This window comes from Equus quagga, chromosome 7 (genome assembly GCF_021613505.1).
Source record: "Equus quagga isolate Etosha38 chromosome 7, UCLA_HA_Equagga_1.0, whole genome shotgun sequence".
NCBI lineage: Eukaryota > Metazoa > Chordata > Mammalia > Perissodactyla > Equidae > Equus > Equus quagga.
In genome coordinates, this window is record NC_060273.1 from 63,781,740 (window position 1) to 63,791,160 (window position 9,421).

The 9,421-nt window shown below is 43.2% G+C and overlaps 2 protein-coding genes across 2 annotated transcripts in view; both read right to left on the reverse strand.

Moving 5' to 3' along the window:
- The window catches only part of LSM11 (LSM11, U7 small nuclear RNA associated), a 12,687-nt gene extending 12,307 nt beyond the window's left edge, over positions 1–380 (reverse strand). Inside the window, exon 1 of the mRNA XM_046667770.1 lies at positions 7–380. Coding sequence (XP_046523726.1) covers positions 7–282 — 276 coding nt within the window. The 5' untranslated portion in view covers positions 283–380. The remainder of the gene's footprint in view (positions 1–6) is intronic.
- A 1,531-nt stretch (positions 381–1,911) lies between these two features.
- On the reverse strand, positions 1,912–9,104 carry THG1L (tRNA-histidine guanylyltransferase 1 like). Its single transcript, XM_046665285.1, has 6 exons — positions 8,914–9,104; positions 7,864–8,040; positions 6,926–7,095; positions 6,069–6,157; positions 4,738–4,845; positions 1,912–3,448 (listed from the first exon to the last, which is right to left on the reverse strand). Exons 1-6 carry the CDS (start codon positions 9,102–9,104, stop codon positions 3,287–3,289), a joined length of 897 nt encoding a protein of 298 aa, XP_046521241.1. The 3' UTR covers positions 1,912–3,286.
- Positions 9,105–9,421: the final 317 nt, after the last annotated feature.

A 9,421-nucleotide genomic window follows, 5' to 3' on the forward strand; every position in this document is an offset into this window, starting at 1 on the left:
GTTGAAGCAGGGCGCGTTGGGGTAGGGGATGGGAGGCAGGCGCGGCGCGTACAGGGCCAGCAGCGGGTCGAAGCTGTCAGAGCTGACGTCCAGGCGCGGGCTGGGCGGGCGCGCGGGGCTCCCGGCGCCAGCCGGCCTCGCCCCCCGCTCCCGCTCCTCCATGTTTGAAAGGCCCGCAAGCCGAGGCCGATGGGAAGAAGGAGCGGAGCCGCCAGAGGGCGGCACTGCGCAGCCGCGGCGCGGGGGCCTCACTGCGCCGGAGCGGCCGCCGGGGGGCAGCATCTGTTCGCGCTCTGCGCCGCCGGGGGCGTGGCGGGACACTGCGACCCGCCGGGCCCCCAGCGGCTCAGCGCCCGGTGACAGGTTAATCTGCTTTAAAGCAGTATTTCTCCATCTATATTATCACTTGGGTGTTTGTTAACAGTCCAGATTCCCTGGGGATGAAGCCGAGACCGGCGTTTTAACAAGCTCCCCAAGCCTTTCTCTGCTATCTGGAAGTGCAGGCTACCCGCAGCTGGAGCTGGCGGGAAGAGGGCAACCAAGGTCCCCGTTTGCTTTCCTGCTGAGTTCCACTGGGGGTAGCCCATCTGGACTCAAATTACTTAGCTTCTCTGCGTCTTTACAATCTCATCTGAAATATGATAGAAATAGTACCTACCTCATAGAATTGTCCTAAGAATGAAGAGAGTGTGGATGTAGAGTGCATAATAAATGCTCTGTGAACGTTAGGTAATTTTTGGTTAAAAGGACAGTGAAACTATGAAGGATGGGTGGATCCCATTGCTCCATTTCCTACACCCTATGGAAAAAGTAATTGGCACTAACACCAGAGACCTTGGTATTCAAGAAAATTCATTCTATCACTGATTTTCTCAGCATTGTTAAGCAACTGGAGGAAGTGAGGATCCAGCTCTTGGAAGACAGGATGATGGAGGACTTACCAGACCTGGTTGCACTTTATAGACACCGTTCAGGAAGCCATTTGTTTTTGGATATTAAAGTATCGACAGCAAAGGCCCAGGTATTACCCCCGCATCTAACAGACCTAAGATGTTTCCAGTCACCTATACGCCACACAAATAATTTTAACTACCACCACTCCCCCAAACTATTAACTAGTATTAATTCTATACTAGCTGCTTTTGTGTGTATTTTAAAGTTTCCTTAGATTTGGAAAGGAAGCCTGAGAGAATACTAATCTTTACCTTAAGAGAACAAGATGAAAATTAATATACAACTGTGCAATATATACATACTGCAACAAGGATAATGTGAAAACCACTGAGCGTCGAGCTTCTAAGTAATGGCACTACAGGGTAAGTTATGGCATGAGTATTAAGCCCAGGATATTCCTTTGCTCAAACTCCCTGCCCAAGAAACTCAAAGTTGCAAACTGCTGATAATTCAATGAATAAGGGCTTGTTCCCATATCTTATGACAAATCGTGATAGCTTTTGTAGTATCATATAGCATCCACAGAAAGCCTATTTCTTTAAATGGCTTTGTCTCGGAAGTTTGTACTCTAATGCCTATGTGTATCTATATTTATTTTGATATAAAATGCTATAAATTGACTTACCACTAAGTTACATTTGCCAGTCAAGAGCTACATTATCTTACTGCTTCACTTGGCCTACCACAGTGTATCTTGTTGCCCAAAGTGCAGTTGATGGACACCCAAAGATAGGCATCAGAAGCCTTTGGGGTTAAAAATCTGAACCCCAAATCTTCATGGGAGAGGGAGCCTGGAGTCAGCATTTAAAACAAGCGTTCCAAGTAATTTTTGTATCCAGAAGTCTGTGAACCACTACTCTGATGAAGGTATGTGTATCCTGGCTTATGTAAAACACACACACAGACACAGAAGTTGGATTCATATACTGCATTTGTATGAAAAAATGAAATGAAAAATTAGGCCAAGGGAGTTGCAACCTTTATTTTTCTTCAAAGAAATTTTATCAATTACCAAACATGAGCCCTATCTCTTATTCCCGGGGAGTGAGAACAGGAGGGGAAAAATGGCATTGACAGATGCGGTGTCAACTAATGAGGGATGAGCCCAGCTGTCACACTTTCAAAAATACATCTTCTTCTTGGCTGTAAATTCTGCAATGCAAGACCAGGCACTGGGACGTGGGCTCTCTCTTAATTAATTCTTAATAGAGCCAAATCATCTTTTTCCTCTAAAATATGAAATGAGGACAAGAGGTACTGTTAGTTGTCTCACCACCTACCCCCACCACCTGCCCCCTTCAGAGGCCAGCAGCTTGGCCACACGCAGACTGCAGCTGCTGTCTGCTGCTCCACACCCACCTCCGCTGGCCCTTCGGCAGGTGGGTCTCTGAAGACTCCCTTAACACCTGCACCTCTGACCCCCAAGGGGCATGCTGACCCCTCAGCTCTGCAATGCAAATGTCATTGTTTTGATTATATGGAGGCTAGCTGAGAATCCTTTCCAGGAAGTCCAACAGGAAGGTGACTTTTAAAACTGCAGTATCTAGAGGACATGGAGTAAATGTTTCTCCCTCCTTGTTCATTCATCCTCACTCACGTTTTCTTTCTCTCATATATACACATAATTCTTTCTTCTTAGAAAGAGGTTAAGTGGCCTTGGAAACAATGGTCCTGGCAAGAAAATGATGATGATCGTGCTGACAACTCCACAAAATCAATCTATGGAATATTTACACAAGGACATGCAAACTACTACTCATTTCTTCAGCCAAAGTTGCCAAATTGGAGACTGGCACCAAGCCTGAGTTTTCCCAGGAATTCCTGAATTCAGAAGCATCGTGAAGCCATCAACCCATACTGATGCCAGGTCTGCCAAAGATGAATGCAAGTAGATGTGTGGGAAAGGTGAGATTTTCCAGGTCACTGGATTCTGTAGTTAAGAATAGGTGGGTGAGAGTAAAGTTTGGGCTCGTCTTCTATCACAGGTGGAAAGAGCTTGACAGGTTTTTATAAGACTGATGTCACAATCTAAAAATGATTCATTCTGGAAGGCATAAATAGTTCTTGCTTTATAAAAATAGTATCGTGATTTTTAAAAAACTGCACTTCTACCAAAGGAAACATGTTCCAACACTGCAAAAGAGGTGTTCCACTTAAAGCAGAACAAGATACACTCCCCCCGTCCATCTTTTCCTCTCCCGTTCCCCTCCCAACCAGAGTCAAGTCACTCCCGGCACACTCTTCTGGGTGGTAGAGATGCCAGGGCCACCTAAGGCCAGGAGACTTGGGGGGCCGTGCAGGGTTAAGCATGCCAGGACTGAAAAGCAAAGGGTCAGCTGTCTTCATGTAGGATCTCTGGATGTTCCTTCCAGAAAGCATCCCCGATGATATCGCAATATAAGGGCACTGGCTTAGTCCTGGTCCGGATCACTGCCATCTTTTTTCCTTCCATTTCTGCTGGTAGCTTAACTTCTTTTGTTGTGACTTCACCCACCTACGAGAAAAAGTTCAAATATTGACACTGTTAACTAGAGTCGGTTTGGGAGAGAAGGAGATGTGCGGGAAGTTCACATTTTTACTTCATATACTTCTGATTAATACATATTTATCAGGTAGACGCACACACATATCTCAACATGAACTTATTTACAATTAAAAATACTTTTCAGGGGCTGGCCCCGTGGCCGAGTGGCTAAGTTCGCGCGCTCCACTGCAGGCGGCCCAGTGTTTCGTTGGTTCGAATCCTGGGCGCGGACATGGCACTGCTCATCAAACCACGCTGAGGCAGCGTCCCACATACCACAACTAGAAGGACCCACAACGAAGAATATACAACTATGTACCAGAGGGGCTTTGGGGAGAAAAAGGAAAAAAATAAAATCTTTAAAAAAAAAAAAAAATACTTTTCAAAGTTATGTTGCTATATTCTGAAAGGAGATCTTAGGAACAAAGGAAGGATTCAAGGATCCTTGTTAGCAATAACTATAGAAATTAAGAGTATTTCTGCTCTCCCACTTGCATTATGTAAGTCTGTGCCAAGTAACAAATGTATTTTAAAAATACTAATAAAGGCAACGAAGTTACCAGTGGAATGACTAGCTCTCAAGGTACCCATTAATACTTGAAAACATTCATTTCAGAAAAAACTACTTTACACGGAAGGAAATAAATTTAGAGAAATCATTATGCCCAGGAGCTGGTACAGAGAGAAAACATTGGTAGAATTAAGGATTTAGGTAAATATACAGACTTATTACAGAATATTAAGGTAAGTATGAATGCCTGGGGACTCTCATGAACATTCTGCAAGTGAGAGATTGCTCATATCCAACATCTTTTAGTGCCTCATATCAGAGGTGTCCTGGGATAGACAGACCATTCAATGGTATTATCTAGTGTGGCAGAAAGTATTTTTTAAATGTTCTATGAATGCAAAAATCCTCATATCTGCACTGTACCCTTTTAAAGGGGATTTATTTGATTTGGGGAGAGCTTATGACAGAAAAATAAGTGTACTGGTTCTAAAATTCTGTGATTCTACTTATAGGAGGGAAGATTCCTGATCACGAAGTTCAATGACAAAGAAACTGACAAAATGAGCACTGACCGACAAAATAAGCATCCAAAATAATCATTGGTGACATTTTGTTTTGGAGAGGATCTAATTCATGCTAGTGACTGGAGTCACATCAGCATACAGGTGGCAGGCAAGACAAAGCTTGGGATGGGCACAGGCTCTCTTCTTCCCTGACCTCCATTTTTCTTTGGACATAACTGCATTACCTTCTGCCATATCAACACAGTCCCTTTCCTGTACATCAGTGGCTCATCGTTGTAGTTGATGTTGAATTCAGAAAACAAAATTTCATTTTTGTCTGCTGCAAGAGTTCCCTGGGGAAATAAAAACAGATATAAAAAGCTTTATAAGTCTTCTCTCTCCCCTAACGCCACCTATCCTTTCCACCCTCTGTCTAAACTTCCACAAAGAAATCAAGAAGTGGAAGAGTTTTATCAAACGTCTTATAGATACTAATGAACTTTCATTTTAACAGTAGTTCAATCTCATTTCAGTGTTTAAATTCCTAAGATTCTCTTCTGTAGCAAACAACTGGCTTCACAAGAAATGACCGTGATGGGGTGAGAGGAATGAACAGTAACTGTGTACCTATTCTGTAAAAGATACACTATGTTTATCTTCCTATTTGACCCTCATGACCATCTCCATTTCAGAGATGAGAACTCAAGCTTAGAAAGATTACATAAATTCCCTAGGCTGAAGGTTGCTCTTATTCTTATAAGAAGAATCAAAGTCTAAACTTGGCTCTTCCAAACTCTGTATACAGATCTACCAGCCTTCCTATTATTGCCATATATAAATCTTCATCACTATTGTTAATAATGACAACCATTTACTGAATAATTATAATGTACCAGGCACTGTACTAGGAGCTGTTACAACAGAGCACCTCATTTTAGACTTAGTCATCCTATAAGTAGCACTGTCATCTAATAACAAAAGCCAGGATTTATTAAGTACTCACAGTATGCTTTGTACTATCCTATGTGTTTTACAGGCATCATGCCATTTAATTCTCACCATATACCTATGAGGTAAGAACTATTATTTTCCACATTTTACCTATAAAGAATGAAGGCAGAGAGGATAAAATTAAACAGAAGCATGATCTGAGTATGATTACTTGGTCCCCAGAGCCTAGACTCTTAACAATACACAGGGGTCATAAACCCAAGAAACTCTAGGTGCCTAGCAGGGAATGGCAACAAGGGAAGAGGCCAGATGGGACTGACATCAAAAAGAAGAGCACATGCCCTGTCTACAGAGGGCAGCCAATCTGCAGCTCCAGCCAACTGTCACCATGTGGGAACGCAGAGCCAGTGGCACTGATTCCATTTTCCAGCTGAGGACACGTGGATCAGGGAGGAGTAGTAACTCTGCTAGGGTCACAGAGCAAGCAAGCGAGCTGCCACTAATATGATTTTTATATCCTTTCAAAACAAAGCTATAAAGAGAGCTACAAAAGAATGCAAACTGTTATGGGAGAGTGTACAGAAAACTGTCCCAGCCAAGTATTAATACGGGAAGATCTTTCTACCTGTAATCTCTCTTGGGCTTGCGCTGGTGTTAGTCCAGACTGTTGTACAAGTGCCCAGAAAACTGTATTATAAAGATTATTGATGTGACCTGTGAAGAGAACAAAGTGGCACTGTTTATACATACAGAATCTTTATTCAATATTCAAGTGTCCAAGAATCCTAGAGCCCCGCCTCTCTCCTCTGTAAAGAGATCTCAGAAACGTTTAGTGACTTGCCCAAAGCCATACACAGGAACATGAGGGGAGGTGGTAAAACAGAAAAAAACCTCATTTCCTAACAGTTTTATTCTGTCATTTCAGTTATGCTTTACACACAAATCTGTTAACCTGTCCATTAAGCTTAGGAATACTTTCAAAGTTATTTGATTTACATTATTCCCACCTCTTTTCCAGTTCTGGCAAAGTCAAGATACACCAAATGAGTAAAAGTCTTGTGAACATTTCATCATAGTCATATAAGGCAGAGGTCACAACTCAAATACCCACTGAGGCCAGCACGAACATAAACATGTAAAGCAGAGTAGGTGACCCCAGGGGAACAACAGGGAAAGGTAGAGCCTACGGCACACTGGCTCCTGTGTGGGGGCGTGTGTGTATAAATGCAGCAGTCACTGCACAGCTTCTGTCCAGCACTAAGTGGGAATGTAGACCACGTAATGCCAGATCTGATTTTTCAAAAAAGCTAGAAACAGCAAATATTAATATAACATTTCCAAATTTTTAAATTATTTTCAACTAATTTAAAAAATTTGAAATATTTCATTTCAAACAAAATACACACGAGCCACATCTGTACCAGATCACCACCTCCAATGTATGGAATTGGTATTTACATCTGTTTATTTGGTTTCACTTACAATCTGCTTGCCGCCAGCTGAGGTAGTCCTTTAAGGTCTGGTTGCTAGGATACACCACTACTCTTCCATCAAAGCCTGGGGGATAGAGAAGGGGCTGCTCCTCAAAGTAATCCCGCCAATAAAACACATAGCTGGAGGCGAACTGGGAGGCCACGTGAGTCATGAACTTACTTGCAAGTAAGCCACATTGGGTGGAACAAGAAGAGAAAAAAGACATGATATTAACGCCACACCATGACAGCGGAACCACACGCATCTGTGGGTGCAACAGATAACACAAACTGCCCTGCAGCCCAGAGATAAAATGCGTTGGGCCAAGAAAAACTATTTTAATATTTCAGTTATATATTTGAAATGCAGTTTGCCTCTCCCTCCGGTCCTATAAGTAATTTACTAATACCAAATTTTTCTCTGTAGGACATGACATGAATTTATGGCTCAAGAGTTTTTTTTTTTTAAGTCTTGGAGGGAGGGGAACCATTGTTGTAAAAACATTACCAATTTATTATATGATTTGTTTCCTGTGAGAGTTTCAAAATACTGCCAAATCCAATCTCGGATTTGTCTATTTTGCACTGAGATGCTCCTTAATTAAAAGTTTAAGCAATACCGCAATGCATGTATAGACTGTCAATGACTGAAGCCAACCTATGAATCATTGATATTATACTCTATGGTCTCTAGTTCTCGTCTCAATGTTTAATGCCTGATCAGTCTAGAGGCTAAGCTGATGGGGAAAGGAGGGGAAAGCATCAGATAAAGAGGCATATGGAATGTTCAGATATCAGATGGAAGTACAATACTCTAAACAGGAAATATACATACATTCTGCAGTTGTAAATACTGAAAACACCATCTATAGTCTGTAAGTCTGAGATTAAGATAAGCAGAAACCACATGCTAGTAGGAAATATTTAGGAGCTAGGCCACGGAATTACCTGGCTCTTCTTTTAAACCAATTGGTTTTTCGCTTGAACACAAAGCTATACTCGTCACTCTGTCCATATGCAATCACAATATCCTCCAGTTCTTGCATTACAGTCTGGGCACATTTGGTCATTAGGTGGAGAGCACGGCTGTCATTAGGTTTTGCAAAGTTGTGCTTCTCAGCAAACCTTCATAGGGGAAAGAAGAGGGGAAAAGGGCCGGGATGGAAGAGAGCTTGTCATTAACAATACAGATCAAAGAAGATATTCAAAGAGGAAGATACTGTAATAGTGTTGAGTCCAAACATTGCACTAGCCACAACTGAATCTATTTCCTTAAGAACTCTAGTTTTTTCTTGTCCTGATCAAATAAGAAAAAGGAGCAAACGGCTTAGCCTAGATTCCCTTTTCTGTGAAATGGAGAAAATGTGTTTTTACTTCCTAGGATTGTCCTGAAGATTCGAAGGAGATAAATATAATTTTCCTTGGCTTCTTTGAAGTGTTCAATAAATAAATGTTAGTTACAATAATCATTATTGTTAAAGTAGCACTTTAAAAAAAATAAATTCCCATCTTTCTTTTACACTTCTTTCTCCCTTTTTTCTGACCCATATTTACTCCTGAATCCAATCCATGTGGCCTGTTACTGACAAGGAAACAAGACCATACTTTAAAGTGTTGCCCACAGCAAGGCCTAAACAGGCCTCTGAATAGTCTGCCCTCAAAGATATCTAACAAAATAGCTGGGCAATTGGCTGAAGAGCTGAAGTAATGCGCTCAAGTGTGACTTTTTCCACCAGTTCCTTGCTAGCAGGTCTCTGCTCACTTAGCACGGTCATCCGAGGCCACTTTCTCAACAGGGCAGCATCCTGCCCCATTTAACTACCCTGACCAGCTCGCGTTCAAGCACGTCGCGGCCAGCCCGTAGGGAGATGCTCAACGCCGCGCGCTCATTGGCTGCTGCGTTACCCCGGTAACCACGAGCTGCAACTGCGACAGGAGGCGTTGGATTCCCCGGAAGCGCTGGCGCACACTACTCGGCCACAAGCTGAACCTGCTCACCGATGAAAATTCCTGCCGTCCAGCCGCACCACCACCCAGCAGTGGGCCAGGCACGTGTCGTCAGCCTCGAAGTCCCGCACGTACTCGAACTTGCTCTTTGCCATGGCCACCCCCAATTTCAGGCACCGTCTCAGAGTGACGGAAGCGGCGGCTAAGCAATCGCGAACCTTCACGTTGCAAGTAGCCCACATCCCCCACCCCGCGGAAGGGAAAGCAGCAGGAAGCCCCGCCCCGGAAGTTCCTCTTTCCCTTCGTGGCCGCTCTAGCCGCAGTGGAGGTCCCCAGCTCTCTCGCCTCTCCTTGTAGTCCTTAACCCAACGCCCGGACCATGGAGGAGGTTACCTTTCTGGCTTCCTCGGCTTCCTCGCCTTTCTCCTCTGGTCTTGGAATAGATCACTCTGAGGAAGCTTTTAAAAATTCCTTTCTGACCAAGTTCGAAGGTTTAGTTGTGATCTTTTTCTTTCTAAATAGCATTTATTAATTTGTTGCATAAAATGTGGAATATACT

Bases quoted from the DNA above. Each gene is read 5' to 3' on its own strand.
- THG1L (XM_046665285.1), bottom strand. From the start codon at position 9,104: ATGTGGGCTACTTGCAACGTGAAGGTTCGCGATTGCTTAGCCGCCGCT. The intron at 7,096-7,863 runs GTAATTCCGTGG...CTTACTTGCAAG, and splicing joins TGGTTTAAAAGAAGAGCCAG to TAAGTTCATGACTCACGTGG. The intron at 6,158-6,925 runs GTAAGTGAAACC...TTCTCTTCACAG, and splicing joins CAGCTGGCGGCAAGCAGATT to GTCACATCAATAATCTTTAT.